This window comes from Carcharhinus amblyrhynchos, chromosome 9 (assembly GCF_965287045.1).
Source record: "Carcharhinus amblyrhynchos chromosome 9, sCarAmb.v2.hapA, whole genome shotgun sequence".
NCBI classification, from domain to species: Eukaryota; Metazoa; Chordata; class Chondrichthyes; order Carcharhiniformes; family Carcharhinidae; genus Carcharhinus; species Carcharhinus amblyrhynchos.
The window spans coordinates 56,105,529-56,124,067 of NC_137332.1; the positions used below are offsets into that span (position 1 = coordinate 56,105,529).

An 18,539-nucleotide genomic window follows, 5' to 3' on the forward strand; every position below is an offset into this window, starting at 1 on the left:
CAGCTTGATTAAATCTTTGGTTCAAATGAATGATGAAATATTCCTTCCATGCTAATTGGTGCTTTCAATTGAGCTAAAAGGTAACACACGTAGAAGAATGAGTTTACTTTCAGAGTGGTTCATTTAATTTTGCTAGTCCTGGCCTTGATTAGAGTGTTTAATCATCACTTCAAGTCAGAACAGGTTTTTATATTAAGCTGCTCAACTTCATCCTATATTGAAACTAGGCAATAAAGAGCAAATACAAATATTGTTGTTCTCCAACTGCCTTTTTATTTCTTCTTTGTAATACAATGAGAATCAAACAGACATTCAAAACTAGTGATTCGCTAAGTAAATTTTAATATATTTAAGGATTCTAAACTACCATTTAAGATGGGTCACAAGTACATTTGCTTATTCTAAGACTGCACTTTAAAGTACACACCAATACGGAAAATAGTTGCATAAAAAGAACTGACAAACTGATTACAACATTTGCAATGTGCATGCATTGTTTCTGTTCTGAAAATAATTAAATACAAAACTGTATTACTATCAGTGCTTATAAACTGTGCACAAACTGCAACTTTTGGTCTCCTGCAATCTCTAATAGTTACCTCTGCCTTCACCATATCCTCCTCCACCGCCACCACTGTGGTAGCCACTGTATCCTCCACTTCCCCCACCACCTTGGTAGCCCCCATATCCACCACTTTGATAACCTCCATATCCTCCTCCGCTACCACCACCACCTTGGTAGTTGCGGTATCCACCACCTTGGTAGCTTCCACCACTACCACCTCTTCCTCCTCCATAGTATCCAGAATTGTAACTGCCACGGGAACCACCATAGCCATTGCCTCTTCCGTAACCACCTCCTCCCCTGTAGCTGGAGCCACGAGCACCCCCTCCTCTTCCACCAAATCCTTGGCTGTCATACCGAGCCATTTTGGGAGGACGAGGACCATCACCAAATCTGAAATAAATCAGAATTGATTACAAAAACACTTCATAACCAGTGCAAGCCATAACATTAAAAAAAAGAAAGTGAAGTGGTGAGTTGGTAAACAAGTTGTCCTACTAACTTATTTTTTAGTCTTTACAAGTTAAACCACTTAATTCCAATAATGATCAGTACAAAAGTGGAGTTAAAAAACACAAATACATACTCAGAGGGCTACAATGACAATGTTGTTAGTACAGCAAAAAGACAAAATCATTAGTTTAGCTTTCTGACTTGTTCTTCCTTCAGAGTACATTTACCTCAAATTAATTTCTGCCACATCAGTGAAAAATGATAATGCTGACTATAACTTCCCTCTAATAAAGTTTTAATTCTCAATGGCTGTGGCTCTTTGTAATCGTTCTAAATATATATCAAACTTTCTTTTATACATAAGCCTGATGCTACTAATAATATTTGGTTTTCAGTTTCAGCTTTGCAGCTGGGACAGACTCTTAGCACTTTCCATCATTCGCAATTTCCAAATGCAAATGAATTAATGCAGCTCTGACTTTGAGTTTACCTTTATTTTACAAACATTGTTCCAATCCAGGGAATACATGTGAATTAGAAGCAACAGTGGGCCGCTCAGTTCTTTAAACCTGCTCAGCCATTCATTAAGATCATGGCTGATCTGATTGTAACCTCAACTCTTGTCTACCCCAATAAAGTTTCGCCTTCTTGCTTATCGAGAATCTATTTACCACTGTCTTAAAACATGAAAAGACACTGCTTCCACCATCTTTTGAGGATGAGAGTTCCAAAGACACTCAATCCTTTGAGAAAAAATTTCTCCTCATCTCTGTGCTAAACAGGTGACTCCCTTACTTTAAAACTGGCTCTTAGTACTAGATTCACCTACAAAGGGAAACAACCTCTCCACCTCTTAGGTTTCAATCAAGTCATTTCTTATTCTGCTGAACTTCAATGGATACAAGCATAATCTGTCCAACCTTTCCTCACAATAAAGCCCATCCAATCCACTGTTCTATTAATCCAGTATTTGAGGCAAGTCCAACTGAATAACTTGATTGCCCAAATAAATTTACTTTCTCTCCCACCTCCTAAATCTACTGACTTCAGCTGAGTAGTTGGACCACTTACTTTCTAGCAGCTATCCAAGTGCTCATTCCCTTCATGCAAGCTGATTTTCTGAGCAGCAGTAGACTCTTCGAAATGAGGTGTGCAATGGCCAAGCCTGCCATTACCCAATATCCACATACACAGATGAATCATTGATGAATAAGACACTGGCTAGTTTGTGGAAAAGTTTAAGGAGCCACATATACTGGATGCAAGGATTACCCACTGCTCTTGACCAGTAATGGCAAACATTCCCTGGCTTGCAATCAAAATATCTTAACCACATACAAGATCGCAGAAAAAGGTTACTAAAGCAAGATTCCTGCCTAGTATTTACAGTAGCAGGATATTTTGATCTGGAACATCAAGGCATCAATCTAACTATTTTTAGTTCTTAGCTGGGAAAAATTCCTATGCTCTGCCAGGAATCTTCCCTGCACAAAAATCTCAATCTACCTGTACTCTTCAATCTCTTCACTGGGATGTGTCAGACACTCGCCGTCTCAATTTACGTCCTTCTCTCACTCACACTAATCTACTTCCTCAGAATCTATTAGACCACTTGGACCACTTAATTACGAGCAGTTATCTGAATGCTCATTCCCTTCATGTGAACTGATTTTCTGAGCAGCAGCAGACTCTTTGAAATGAGGTGTGCAATGGCCAAGCCTGGCCATCTGCATGCTTCAGAAGGACAAGGTTCTGCTGCTGTCATCCAAGGAATGGACCTGCTCCATTAAGCACTGGTGAGATCAGGAGGCGGCCTGGGGCTGGATAGCTTATGTTAATAGTAGATTATGTGTTCAAAGGCAGGGAAGCCTCCTGGTGGAAATATTGCTTGCTATAAGTGTGTTTAAAAAACAGGCGGCATGGTAGCACAGTGGTTAGCACCAGGGTCCAGGGCTCAGGTCACTGTCTGTGTGGAGTTTGCATGTTCTCCTCGTGTCTGCGTGGGTTTCCTCTGGGTGCTCCGGTTTCCTCCTACTGTCCAAACATGCACGGGTTAGGTTGATTGGCCATGCTAAGAAATTGCCCCTTAGTGTCCAGGGATGCGTAGGTTAGAGGGATTAGTGGGCATATGTTTGGATATGGGGGGTAGGGCCTGGGTGGGATTATGTTTGGTGCAGACTCGATGGGCTGAAGGGCCTCTTTTGCACTGTAGGGTTCTATGATTCTATAAGCCTGCCCTTACCCAGTATCCGCACACACAGATGAATCACTGACAAATAAGACACTGGCTAGTTCATGGAGAAGTTTAAGGAGCTTTACAACCTTCCAGGCAGTTATTTCTACAACTTCAAATATGTAAACATTGCATCCATCATGTTTTTGTTCTGGTATTGCCATTTAAAAGTCCCCTTGAGGACTGGCTTTGCATACGCACCATCTTTTGTGTGTTTGGGGGGGAGGGGGGTCGTTGGTAAGAGTGCAACAACTGCCTCGTTTTCTCATTTTTCTAAGGAACACAATTTTAAACAGTAATATACATGTTACACAATTGACAACATGAACCATGCTGCAAAGATAACAGGGTACGGTTAGATCACAAGAGCCTTGCACAATGCATAATGGTTTCTGCAATCAGTTCTAGGATTCACATTGATCAGAGAATAAAATCTGCAAAATTATGAAATTATTCGACCTTCACAATTGCCCTACAAGTGTAATCTAAAATCATAAAAATGCAATTCACCTTGAATTTGCCATGAGATTAATGCCCGCTGCCCCAGGTTTTGAAATCTGCCGGATCACATTCAACAACCGCTCATGTGTAGGATCCAGCTGACGTATGAATTCTGGATCTTTGGCAACTTCGACAACCAATGCCTCCATTCCTGCACGCAAAGCAACAATTGCAGCTGCTGTATAGTGAGGCATCTTCAACTTTATCCTACAAGGTATAAATTATATTTAGTATTTAACATTACCAATGTCAAACAAATCAACAAGTTATTTGTTGGTCTGCAAAAGCCACCTTAGAATTAATGAGAACTGAAAAGTAAAACCATACAACAATAAATAATGATATACTTAAACCAATGGAAAGCATTTCTTGTTGCAGAATGCTTCATTTTGTCCAGTAAAAGGCAAAATTACAAATAATTTTTGGGAGAACAAAGTTAATATGAATACATTCCAGTGTTAGAATTGGCAATATTAATAATTTCCCACCTTATAGAACCATAGAAACCCTACAGTGCAGAAAGAGGCAATCTGGCCCATAGAGTCTGAACCAACCACATTCCCACCCAGGCCCTACCCTCATATCCCTACACATTTACCCGCTAATCCCAGTAACCTACACATCTCAGGACACTAATTTTAGCATGGCCAATTAACCTAACCCACACATTGTTGGACTGTAGGAGGAAACCCACACAGACACAAGGAGAATGTGCAAACTCCACACAGACCCAAGCTGGGAATCGAACTCAGGTCCCTGGAGCTGTGAAGCAGCAGTGCTAACCACTGTGCCGCCCTATATCCCTAGATATTTCTCTACTAAAATGGACGTTCCATTGCAAACCTAGGAAGTAAGTATCAACTTCAATGCCCCAGGAAACAGTCATTACCCTAAATGCAGACGCATTTTGTAATACACATTATTTTTAAAAATAGCTTAAGTAGAGGATTGCAGGTGCATATAGTGGTGACAAACCAAACACAGAATGCTTCAAGTATCTTGAGAATGTTGTAAACTAGTATACCATATTCTTAACAGGAAGAAATACATTCATCAGAGACTGCTTGACTCAGATTTGGAGGGGCTGGTTATCCCAGCGGTTGCACTGCTTTTGTAACGCAGCGGGCCAGGGGACTTGAGTGGAGGCCATTTCATAGGCTCCTTGCTGGTCAGCACATCCCCTGAGCGTCTCCAGCAGCTGCATTTTGGGCGCCAAGCTGCATAATTTATTTACTCACTCTGACCCTGCTGGAGTGAAAGAGGAGCCATCGAGGCCTCCCAGAGGTTTCCCCTTGGCATTGCCCAAGAAGATAAAGTGCCAATGCATTTTGGCACTGCCCACCACACAAGACAGGGCCTAATAGGGGGCAGGACCTCTTGCTGCCACTCTACATTTGGGCTGTATGACAGAGGAAGGGAGGCCAGCGAGCGGGGCTGGTAGCGGTGAAGAGGACTGGGGAGATTCGAGGCAGGGTTGTGGGGGGTCAAACTGGCCTGGGCATGTTGGAAGTGATTGCAATTTGGTCATGGGTCAGTGATCTGGAGGCCAGCACTGTGAGACCACTGCGCTTGCACCAATCTCAGTGCTGACAGATCAGTACATGCACAGTGGCCCACTCAGCGCTATGCTGGTGGCCTCTTCAGTGGGGATAAGCCCCACCTCCTGACTTTTGGAGTGATTCACACTAATGCACTCAGTACTCACAGTGAGAGAGAGATTAGTTGTGAAATGCCCGCTGAAGAAACCACCGTGATTTATTGGGAGAAACTACCCATCGCCGCCACCACCCCAGGGACATTTTCCCAGAGGGAGCAATTCAGCTATCACAGCTAAAATATATGATTACTTCCATGAAAGTCTCTTCAGCACTATTTAGTCACTGGAAAGATCATTTGTATGAACAGGTTACGAAACTTTGCCAGCTCCAGTAACAGTTGTAATTCAAACACAGTGAAATTTAAGTGAACAGAAGTAATAAATTCAATATCATTTCTCAGAAATTGTAAAGTTCCAAATGGGAGAGGAAAATGAATAATAATTCACTGGTTGGATCACAAAATAGGCAGCTTTTAAAAGCCAATGATCATGTAGTACTACACTTTTACATGACATTACTTAACACTATCAAATGTAATCTTTTTGAATCATCTAACCATGATTAGACACAGGACAACTGATAGACTGAAATGATCCTTCATCAATTATTAAGCTCCAACAGAAACTGAAACTAATAGTTTGTGGAATTTCAAATTTTCTTACCATTCATCCATCAGAATAATTTCTCCATTTGCAGTTACCTTCTTCGAACCATAGAAGAGTAATTGGAGTGGGCTAACCAAAGTCATTGCCTTTGCAGATACAGCCCGAGTTCGTATCTGAGGAGAAATACCTGCCCATCAATATCTCAGGAATTGGCCAAGCCAGTTATTTTTCAACACTTAAACATTTTTCAAAGCAAATTTGTTAAACTTAAGGAAAAAACAATAGGATACAATGTTGCCTGGCCATACCTCAGATTCTAACACAACAATAAATTAATCACAGCATGAAATGCAAATCTCTGCAGTTTGAAAGATTTTGTTTTAAGAGATTTGAAGTGAAGAATTAGACTAAGTACTCGGTAAAAGTTCAATTTTATTCATATTCTGCACATCTTCATATGTGCAGCCAGCCGGTCAGAGGAGCAGGGGGGAAGGCAGCCAAGGCAGCCGGTTTGGCGGGGGGAGTGGGGGGGGTGACAATTCAGCTGGTTGGAGGAGTCGGGGAACTAGCAGTTGGCTAGGAAAATTCAAAGTAAGATAAACTGTGCAATTAAAATTGTCCTATAGGAGAGGCTGATTTTAGTGGGCCAGGTCATTGAGTATATTTGAGACTGAGATAAATATGTTCCTGATTGGTAAGGGGATCAAAAGGTTAAGGGGAAATGCAGGAGAATGGGGTTGAGAAACCTATCAGCCACGATCGAATGGCTGAGTACTCTCAATGGGTCAAATGGCCTAATTATGCTCCTGTATCTTATGGTCTAAAGGTTTAACAGGAGGAACTATGGGAAACAAGGCAGAAAACAAATTAAGTGGAAATTGATCATCTGCGAGTCAAAATTTCTGAAATGAAATAAATGTTCAGAACAGCCTGAAAAGCAAGTAGTTTGCACTAGTACATTACTCACCTTTTCCCCAAACACAAAGAATGGAGAAGGGTACTTTGTATCTTGATTGCTGAAGGGACAATTAACAGAAGACTTATGGATAAGTGCATTGCGTCCCTCTGTAGTTAAGATCTTTCTTTTTTCCTTGTGGTAGCAGACATTGGGATAAAGTCCAAAGCAAAGAAGTGAGATAACCACATCAAGGTTATTATCAGGTCCAGTATTGTTAAATACTTGTGTTATCAAGCACTCTGTTTAGAAGAAAAAGTGTTTCAATTAACATCTGCTTCAGAAGTCTGCTTAAGGTAAGCAAAAGGACAAAAATTCTAGTTGTAAACTACCACAACTATGTTAATGTGGAATACAAGTCTCAATGCTGCAGATACGCAATGAATGAAATTAGGCTCATGTATTAAACTTACTATCCAGGTGGATTCCTGTGTAAACCTAAGCAGCTTTTATAAGGCATTTGTTAAACTTTAGCTATAAACAATGTGCAATTCTGGGTACCCAATGCCAAGATTTTGGAGACGGTTTAGTGGAGATTCAAAGAAATGATACCATAGTCGAGGGACTTCATTTAGTGGAGAGATTGGAGAAGTTGAATTGTTCTCCATAATGTTCTAACACATTATGGGTTTTGGAGTAAATAAGGGTAAACCGTTTTCTGCTAGCAGGAGGATAGGGAATAAAGGGTCACAGTTTTAAGGTAACTGACAAAGAAACCAGAGGGAGGAAGGGAACTTTTTTTTTAAAGGCAGTTAAGTTACAACGATCCGAAATGTACTGTCAGAGAAGAGTGATGGAAGAAGACACAAAGGTAACATCCATTGGAAGTTAGGTAAATACTTGAAGGGGAAAAAATTGCACCGTGATAGGAAAAGAGCAGAGGCGTGGGACAGCTCTTTCAAAGAGCAGACACAAGCACAGATAGACCAAACAACCTCTTTGTGTGACATGCTTTGAGAACTCCTGCAACAAAGAGCATTATCTGAGAGAGGGCAAGGAAGCTTTTCAACCAGGTGTTGCCAACAGTGCTTTGAAACTGTTCAGACCACCAAACTCTAAAGCAAGATATTGATTCCTTCCAGACATTGAATGATTACAGCATGTCATCAAGTTGATATATATACCCAGGTTTTTTTAAAAAATTGTCTTTTATAAGATTAAACAGGAATAGTGCACATTATTTTCAATGAAAAAAAACACACAAATACAGTACATCACTTGGAATACTTCTACTTTATCTCAGTTTTATAATCTTAAAATATTTCTGAATCCTACATAAAAATAAATTACATATTAGACTTCATAACATCTAATGAACAATTAAAAAAATGCGTAGCATTACCTTCAGGGAAGCCAGAATTGATAAGGATATCCTTTAGCTGAACCTTAGCTTCCCATGTCATCCGCAAAGTTGCCATATTTAACCTTTTATGATCACAAAACCGCATTTCCGCATCTTCTCCTCCCATTCTAGGAAAAAGTGGAAATACAAATACAGATATGATGAAGCTTACAAAATTGATAAAGTACTATACGAAAACAAACAATATTTGGCAGGGATTTGTTCTCATGTTTATCGCTGGAATAATACCTTGCATCATCCCAGGCCTGAAAAACAGAAAGCAGAGCCACATGGTCCGAAAATCTGGTTCCTGCAAAGTTCCTGTGCACGTAACCAAGACGTTTGCCTTCATTAACAAAAGGCTCTGGAAAACAGGTAGCTGCAGAAATGGTGCACACTGCATCCCCAACACTGTAACAGATAAAAAAAATCTATAACATTGCCATCAAAAGCAATAGCTTTCCAATCCTATTTAGGACAAAGACATATGTAGAAATAAAATCATACAAATGACAAGCTAGGAACAGTTGCGACTATTCAAACAAAACAAGCATTGCAATAATGTGTATTTGCATAGTGCCTTCAAAGTAAGGACCTCAGTGCTTTACATGAGCATTATCAAACAAAGTTTGACAGTTAGTCACATAAGGAGATATTAGGTAGAAGAGGAAGGCTTTGAAGGAGAAGGACGGGGAGGGAAATTCCAGGATCTATGGTGTAGGCAGCTGTTGACATCAGAGCAAGTGTGGAACAATTAAAATCAGGGATGCACACAAGAACTGGAGGTACACAGCTATCACAGATGCTTGCAGGACTGGAGAAGAATAAACAGCTATGGAGGAATAAAGTCGTGCAGGAATTTGAAAACATAAGAATCTTTAAAATCAACCAATGTAGGTCAATGAACACAGTTATGGAGGATAGAAGATGGGATATTCACAAGTAGAAATCCTATAATGCAATAATAGGGATGACAGTGGTCTGAAATTTTGCAACAAGAAGTCATTTAATTTTAGCCCTTTATGATCTATAGTGAACGCAAATGTTTTTAGGCCACTTCAAATCAATCAAATTGTTATATGTAAAACAGATGGAAAAATGTGTTTTCCCTCTGTTACCTTCTATTACCATCTAGACTGTGGATTAATGCACTTGTACAAGATCACCAAAGTGTCCTCAGCATTTCTGCATTCAATGCAACTGTGCCTACGATACAAGATGAAGTCTATGCTCTCCTCATCCTAATTTTGTACAAACTGACCAGGCAAGATGCTCATCCCATGTCTGATGTCCAACTTGCCCGCAGTCTGAAGTGTTTCAAATGCCACAAACCCACCTACCCTTGATAACCTTTGACTTTCTTGCTAACAAGAATCCACGTACTATTACCTTAAAAATATTCAATGACCTTGCTTCCACCACCTTCTGAGACAGAAAGCTACAAAGTCGCACAGCCCTTAGGAAGAATTTTTTCTCATCTCTATCCTAAAAACAACTCCCTAATTTTAAAAACAGTGCTCCTAAGCTCTGAGGCCCCAGCACAGACCCATGGGATTCTACTTGTCATTTCCTGCCAATCAGTAAAATACCCATTTATGTATACACTGTTTTCTGTCAGCCAGCCAATCTTCTATCCATGCTAATATGTAATCACTTACACCATGATCTCATGTGGCACCTTATCAAATGCCTTAAAATCCAAGCACAGTATGTCTTTAGGCTCCCCTTTATCCACAAGGCATGTTGCACGTTCAAATAACTCCAATAAATTGGTTAAACATGATTTCCCTTTCACCAAACAATACCGACTCCTCCCCATTACCTCAAGTTTTCCCAAGTGCCCCCCTAAAACATTGATGATCGATTCTAATACTCCGCATGACAGATATCAAGCTAACTGATCTATAATTTCATGTTTTCTGCCTTCCTCCCTTCTTCAATAGAGGGGTTATATTTGCTACTTTGGACCCACCAGCCATACCACATAATAAATCCCAACGTCCCGCTGTAACCCCCTCTGGTCAGTTGACGGAATACAGGAAGAAGTATGACCACCTGCTTATCCTACTCTGTTACACTGTTAAGTAGAGTGAGTGAGACTGAGGGAACTAAACATACAGCTTGTTCCTTTACTTTGCTATACATTAATGTTTTGCTATTTCAAGCTATTTTGTTGACATTTTTGAATTCACACAAGATTTATAATTACAATTTTAGAATGTCAACATCAGAAATTAATTTAATTCAAAATTATAGGATCTGTATAATATTTGAAGCAGATTGTGTAACATTATATCAAATGTGCATCTGTATGAAACTTCCTTTGAACGTGCCTTAAATAATATATAAAAAATTCTGTGGGGATCATCAGACAACATGCAGATACAGGCAGACTTCAAGTTTGAAATGCATGAGTCTCAGATTAACCTAACAGTGAAATCCCATCACCTCAAAGTGCACCTTTAATTGTTTCTACTTTGCAACAGCAGGAAGGACTTGCATGGAAACATGACATGTCAAAAATATTACAGGAGGTTTTGCAAAGAGTTGCTGATCTCCAGACTCTAAAATTAACTTATACTTTCAGAAATAATTAATTTGTTATACCAATAGGTAGGGATGCTGGAAGCCATTAGATCAGGAAGTAGGCTTACTGTCTCCAATTATTCTTATGTTAACTAATCAATTTTCCTTGATGAGCAATAATGAAAGCAGCATAAGACCATTAATACAAAATCAACAGCAAAAATTCCCAGTTATTAATACTTTTCTATTGTTGACCGCACAATATTGGTTCATCCAATAACAGGTCAACAATTTTACATTTTTTCCACGCATCTTAAAGGATCTATGTAAAAGATTGAGAACATTTAATGAAGCCTAAGTCACTGTCTATATGTGATTTGCATTTTCTGTTCTAAATTCCAAGTCCTGAGGCCAGCAAAGAATGACAATACTACTCTATTGAATATGATCCTTTCCCAGTAATTCACACCAGCATTTTCTGTGCATTGACTCACTGGAATATACAACCCATAATCATCATCTTGCCAAGACGTGGTTCAATAGGAAGTCTGGCCAAGATACGGCCCAGGGGAGTCAGCTCATCATTTGCATCTAAAGCATCAAGTTCTGCGAAAGAGGAGAAACGACAGAATTAGGATGATATTGTGATCAATCAAATGGCACCATTCAATTTAGGAACTTGGTGCTGCAATATTACACTGAGGGCTGATGAACTACATTGGAAAAACCCTCTAGAATCTTCTCAATTTAAACTATAATGAGTACATATTACTAAATGAGTTTTCATAGCTATCATTTTTCATACATTAGGTAAAGTTAAAAAGTGGCACAATCTTATCTAAAATTAAATGTTAAGCTACAGCAAGGTAAGGTGCCTTAGTCTCTTAGGGTCATTACAGTTTTAATAATTTGTCTTTATTAAAAAAACGAAGCAGCTTTATAACCACGTAACTAGGAGTCACCTCGCAAAGTGTGTTCTGCCTCAATAACTGCATCCAGTGGTGGGGGTTCGATAGCTTTAGCCAAAAATGGTCCAATTCCTCCTAGGCGAAGAAGCTTGATGCTCAGAGCAACTTCGTGAAGAGGCGTGCGAAATATCTCCGGAGTCATGTGTGTTTCAAGTCTGAGAGTGGGCAAAGATTGGTTGATGATGAAAGAAGAACGTCTTGTTTCCTGGAACAATTTTAAAATCAATTCTGCAAATTTGAAATCTATTTCAATAAACTTGAACCTGACTACAAAGCTACAAAAAACATGGAAGCTCACTGACTTGCACTGGAAGGCAAACCACACAGGCACATGTTTGCTTGCATTGAAGTTGAAATTTAATTCATACCTCTCAAACCGTGCCCTGCTACAGAGATGGAAGCAGAATCCAGGACGGACACGCCCTGCTCTACCCCGTCGTTGTTCCAAATTGGTTTTTGAAGCCCACACTGTCGCATAGTTGGTCATGTTGTTGTGAGATGTAAATAGTTTCATTTTTTGCCTGAAAAGCAAGTTTAAATAAGACAAAAATTGAACAGTTATCAAGTAACTTTTAGAAGTGCAGTAAAGACATGATATAATCTTGATTACTTGAGGGATATGTATCAATGACAAAAACAGTGTGGTATGAGCATGGTCAACATTAACAAATTGACAGATACTGATTAGCTGCTTATATTCACATTCTGCAAGCAAATTAGTTATCTTGTGCTTTCTTCCAAATGCCAGCATTTTAAGTAACAACATATTTTAGTAACAACATATTTTAAAAACAACAGGTGGATCACAGCAATCAATACTGAATTATCATGTAATAAATAAACCACTTGTACTACACTTTGGTCCAGTAAATTAGTATGCAGTTTCAGCACAAATCCACTGGATGGCAGTGCAGAAAGCTTTTCATTTCTGAAACACAACAGCCCAGATTTTGTTGCAAGAAGAATGACAAAGCTCAGTTCTCATCATCTTTAGGGAGTACATCAGATAGCACCTTAGCAGCATCCACAAATCTGTTAAGTGTAGAAATCAGGACGATGCTATACGGCCTACAAAACACCCTCACAAACTTAGCTTTGCTGGTACCTCAACAAGAGACTTGGCATCGAAACACACAGTATGTGAAGTTGCAGTGCTTACCCACCTAACAAATGTTAAACACTCCAGACAATGGTAGTGTTTGTCCATTCCAGCATAAATAATTTTTTAAACAGCTGTGTAAATTGTAATTACAGGCAACTATCTCTTGCACTGACATTTTAAGAGGTGTGAAATCTCAGTCCTTCATTTTTAATTATTGAAGATGTTCTGGACATGTGCTAAATGTTTGACATTAAACAAGCTGAACAGCAGAGGGGTTAAAAAATTTATAGTTATATAGCACTTCTAATGTCCTCAGAATGCCCAAAGCATTTCACAGCCAATGTACGACTCTTGAAATGTGCTCATTGTTGTGCGTGCAAATGTAGCAACCAAAGTTAACACAGCATGATCCCACAAAGAACAACATTCACAATAACTCATTTGTTAGTTTAGTTTGCTGCACCAGGCAGGCTGAATATGCTTTATTGAATAGCCACTTGGTAATACAAAACTTGAATTTGCTGAAAAAGATACAAAATGCTGAAGCTCTTCATTTAACACTCCACAGGACAAATGAAAAATGCCAAATTTCAAATGATCACAATAATTTATATTACAGAAGGTAAGGGTGCCAACTGGTCAACAAATCAACTCTGATTGGCCAAGACATTGCCATGGTAAAAAAAGGGGAAAACTATAGACAGTCCATGTACCCAAGTTATTCAATAAAAAAAGCACAAGTCTTGAATTCATTCCTTCTGTTTTCAGAGAATAGGTGACTGTTAACTGCACTTCTTGCTAAAGTAAATGAGGCTATGTTATATGCTTGGCTGATAGGATAACCCTCACGAGGCCCATGGGGAATCACCGATTGGTCTCCCTGTGGGGTTTTTTGAGTACAAGTTCTCCTGGTAACAGGCAGTAGCTTACCTAGCTGGAACTCATTACCAAAGTCTTTTATAAGTTAGGCCCAGGACTGAACCTGCTGAACTGCAGTACCAGACAGGGATTAGTGTGTGCCCATCATGGTTGTGGATTTATTAATAATAATAAATGATGTTCCTTTCAAGTCGCGTTTCCTGCGTTATTATAGAACATAGAACACTACAGCACAAACAGGCCCTTCGGCCCACAAGTTGCGCCGATCACATCAATACCTACCAATCCATAGACCTATCTATAACCCCCAATCCCATTAAATCCCATATACTCATCCAGAAGTCTTTTAAAAGACCCCAGCGAGTTCGCCTCCACCACCACTGACGGCAACCGATTCCATTCACTCACCACCCTGAGTGAAAAACTTACCCCTAACATCACTTCTGTACTTGCCTCCCCGCACCTTAAATCTGTGTCCTCTCGTAGCGACCATTTCAACCCGGGGAAATAGCCTCTGAGAATCCACCCTATCTATTCCTCTCAGCATTTTATAAACCTCTATCTAATTGATTATCTTAAACTGATTGTTAATGCAGCTTTTAGCTCAGTCAGGATTGCACCAGCACTGATATTCATACTTGATGATGCTCAAATGTATGGCAGGCAGAATGTCTTTTTGGGTTGACTGCAGCATCATTACATAGGAAGATCACGTTGCCGTTACTCCACACTCTCCTCTTTAGCTTGGACATTACATAACTGTAGCTTTTGAAATGCACAAGTTTATTTCACCATTAAGTGACTGAATGCTGGTGATTGTGAAGCTATTAGCAACGTCCAACATTGTTAATGCTGGTAGTATGGCAACATCCTGGACCATGACATTCACCTTCCTGATGCTGACAGTCAAAGCAAACTCGTTACAAGAATGAGAGTCTGTCCATTTGCTGCTGAAGTAGTTCCTCAATATAGAATGCTCATGTGGCACTAAGCAACTAACTCTCTGTAAATGACCTGGGGCATATGCCAGGAAGAAAGAATATGCCAAAGTATGTCAGCACCACAACACAAACCTGTTTGACCCCATTACAGATAACAAAGGGGTACAATGTTGCTCTCTCATCACTGACCCTACCCATCTAGTTGCCATGGGAAGAGGAGATCACATTAAGCCAATTTTTTCCAGTAGCAAATAGACCACCTCTGCTCATATGGTTGAATGCCTTGGTGAGATTGATGAAGGTAATATATAATGGTCTCCTTTGTTCGCAGCATTTCTCTTGCAACTGTTGGAATGCGAATACCACGTCAACTGTAGATATCCCAGCTTCAATGTCATATTGAAATTTGGGGTAGATGCATTCAGCCAGGATCTGCAGTCTGACTAGGTCAATGTAGGCAAATACTTTCCTCATGATACTCAGCAGAGAGATGCCTCCGCAGTTGTTTCGATCATTGTGGTCATCTTTGTTCTTGTCTTACATATGTTGCTGTGAGCCAGAGTCCAGACTGTCAAAGGTTTCCATTTAGCCTGCCAATTAAAATTCAAAATACACCAAGTGGAAGTGACAGATTTTGTAGGTAGTTGCTCCTCTAATCACAGAAAGTTTCTCTCCTGTGCTTTCTGCGGATAGAGCTCCAAGCTCAAACACCCATTGCAGCAGATGGACTGTGGCAGGATAGCAACGTACTAGTCAGGGGCTGCCCAACGAGGTTGATCAATAGAAACCCAAGTCCCTCCCACTGTTCCCCACGCCCATTCATTTGGGACTATTTTTAGCACAAACTCAAAAGCAGAAGACTCTCTTCAAACACGCACTAGACTTGCCACATTGCCCTGTTGGGACACACTTTCAACCAAAACCATAGAAACAGATTAACTGGTCATTATCTCATTTTTGATCGTGGGAAGTGACAGTAATACACTGGGTGGTGTACTCACCTCTCAATTAACAATTACTACACTTCAAAGATTGGCTGTGAAGTACTTTGGATCATCCTGAACACAATACACATATTGATGCCAGTTAACATGTACAAACCATAATCTCCTCAAAATTCAAAATGCAAAGCTGCTCACTCACTTGCACGAATCAATGACATAAACCACGTCATTAATGGTGATACTTGTTTCTGCAATGTTTGTGGCCAAAATAACCTGGAGGTAGTAAAGCATACAGCATATATAATTAAAACAAAGTGCACTGCTCACAACTTCATAAACTCAATGCATTGTCCTAATCATAGAACAGTTCAACACTTCTCAGGATGTCAAAAATGTCATCTATTTTATAGATCTCAAAAGCTGATCATTTACTACAGGTTGGACGTAAAATTGCATTGTCTCAAGTAGAAGACAAGTCTTTCAATCATCTCTCCTACCGTTCCCAAAAAGAACTTAATCAAGGATTGTGTTGGGGCAGTAGGAGGCAGAGGTGCAGAAGTATTTCCCATGTCTCAAACATCTGTATTTTTCCTGAATTTTAAGTGGCTAAGATCAACATCCAGGATGCAAACCATCCTTCTTGATATTTTAAAGTTAATTTGCTAAAACGTAATTCTTTGTCAATAGTAATTTAAGAAAAGATATTTGTGTGCCACATATCATTGCACCCATGAGATGCCACTACCTCAATTTTAATCAATATTAAAAAAAATTTCCACAATCAAATTGCCAGGAGACTTTATGTTTCTCACCCCTACCATTGTAAAACTACAGCATCGAGCTTCATATTTTACCACTGGAGTCAAAATACTATTTATACTACCAACTGGTTAAGGGCCGAGTAACATTACTTGCATGTTAAATGCACATTTGGCTCAAAATAATAATTTATCTTACCTTTCTGACTCCTGATGGCACAGGATCAAACACTCTGCGTTGTTCTTCCCTTGGAATCTGCGAATGTAACGGCAAAATTCTGTATCTGTGGCTTCCTGTTAAGTAGAGGGTTTTAACATTTATTGTACCATAAACTGTACTGGCATTATAAAAGGAAATGGCTTATAAATCAGTAATACTGAAAACAAATCTGGTGATTCTAAGTCTTTTAAAGTATGTTAAAGCTGTGTTAGCTTAAAAAAATTAGTTTAACAACATTAAAGGTGCATGCAATATCTGAGGACTAAAAGTCAAGCAATGGAAACTTACTTGGTTCACAGTTTCAATTTATTAAGCAGTCATTTCTTTTAAATTATTCTATACTCAAGTTTTCTGCATAGACTTTAAACTTGCATAGTTCAAACATTATGATTTAACATAGAAAAATTCTCAACCATATTAGTGAGTTAATCAGAGTAGTCAGTACTGAAAGCTATTGAGGAAAAGAATGTGACAGCGCTTCCACCTGTGTTTCACACCCCTCAAGATTTTGAGCTCTCCAGAATATAGGAAAAAAAATTACAGCACAAACAGGCCCTTCAGCTCACAAGTTGCGCCAATCATATCTCTACATAACTACAATATAATTAAAATAAAAAATGATTAATGTCTTGTAATTTTCACATGAATTACTTGTGAAAAATAGATCAATGATGTAGTAGTTATGCTATTAGAAAAGAACAGGCACAGGCACAATGGCCTGACTGTTCTCCTTCTATGCTGTGTTTAAAACTCAAGTTGTGAAAATCATTAAGAGATCATTTGTGGATTGCCACTGATAAAAATGATCAGTCTCATTCACTGCTTCACGCAAAGGATCTGATTAAAAATCAGGGATTAGGTGCCACACTGAATCAGAGCATCGCCATTTCACTTCCCGTGATTGTGACGATACAGTGCCTTTAAGAAATGTGTGCATGTCATGCTTCTTCTAAAGGTTGCGTTTGTAAGCCAACTCTGTTTAACAATGCCAAATTGTCTACATCTGGCACACCAGCTGCTGATACTGCAGCAGGTTAATTGTTCCTAATTATTGAAGTTTTTTTTTTAAATCTGGGGTAATGCAGTTTTGTTACGTTAAGGTTGTCCCTGGGGTTTTTAGGGTAGTGTTTGATTGACAAGAAAATAAGGCAAAAAAAAACAGGCAGTTGCTATTTGGTTTTGAACAGGGCAGCACCTCTTCTTTCTTTCTGGAAATTGAACTCTGGGGACCTACTAGAAAATAGATATAACACTCCAGAAGGCAAGAGACATTTTCTCCCTCACTCATTCCGGAGTTCTGCTGTATGAAAACAGGTTTTCCTGTGGAGGTTGCTATTTGAGAGTCAGAAGACATGTGTCCCTCTGTATCTCTGTCCAGAGGTGTTAACAAGCTGGAAGACTAACAACTCACGTAAGCCTATGTGTGTTTGCTAACTGATTCTGAAGACGAGTTTACATCTGTGATGAATATTGCTTAAATTGGAATGAATAGAGATAGCTAACAATTAAGATTTATACCTTGTTTTCAAGTATTTCAGTTGGCAGAAGTTATGCTAATTCTTTCTGTTATTTAAACTGCATTGTTAAATAACGGTTGGTTTAATAAAGACTTCCTAATGGGTCAATAGAATCACACCCGGAGTGAAATACATTATGCTCACACTAATGCCAAAATCAAAAACAGTTGGGAATGTAGGCTAACTTCACAATATACCTTGGAGTTTCTGCTCTGGTCCCTAATATGATCCAGATTTGGCAAATACAAGTGACCTTTGTTCAGACATTGAAAAATATTTACCACTGCCAAACGGCTAAGTGAATTCACACGGTGAATAACTGAGCCATGGAGACCAGGAATATCCTAGCCTTTGACCACAGTTCCTCGAGTTATCTGATCCTGCACAGAATCCCGATGAAGATGCTAAAATTGGTTGCAATGCCCTTGGATT

At 39.4% G+C, this 18,539-nt stretch overlaps 1 protein-coding gene across 3 annotated transcripts in view; it reads right to left on the bottom strand.

The window, feature by feature from the left end:
* Positions 1 to 250: 250 nt before the first annotated feature.
* The window catches only part of dhx9 (DEAH (Asp-Glu-Ala-His) box helicase 9), a 74,572-nt gene continuing 56,283 nt past the window's right edge, over positions 251 to 18,539 (bottom strand). For 2 of the 3 annotated variants that reach the window (XM_080195715.1, XM_080195717.1), the window contains 11 exons: positions 16,570 to 16,664; positions 15,812 to 15,885; positions 12,115 to 12,267; positions 11,741 to 11,901; positions 11,273 to 11,384; positions 8,502 to 8,663; positions 8,253 to 8,380; positions 6,923 to 7,152; positions 6,013 to 6,128; positions 3,762 to 3,959; positions 251 to 958 (listed from right to left, as the gene is read on the bottom strand). In XM_080195715.1, the coding sequence (XP_080051841.1) occupies positions 589 to 958; positions 3,762 to 3,959; positions 6,013 to 6,128; positions 6,923 to 7,152; positions 8,253 to 8,380; positions 8,502 to 8,663; positions 11,273 to 11,384; positions 11,741 to 11,901; positions 12,115 to 12,267; positions 15,812 to 15,885; positions 16,570 to 16,664 (1,799 nt within the window). In that variant the 3' untranslated portion in view covers positions 251 to 588. The remainder of the gene's footprint in view (positions 959 to 3,761; positions 3,960 to 6,012; positions 6,129 to 6,922; positions 7,153 to 8,252; positions 8,381 to 8,501; positions 8,664 to 11,272; positions 11,385 to 11,740; positions 11,902 to 12,114; positions 12,268 to 15,811; positions 15,886 to 16,569; positions 16,665 to 18,539) is intronic. The other variant, XM_080195716.1, reaches the window with a different exon arrangement.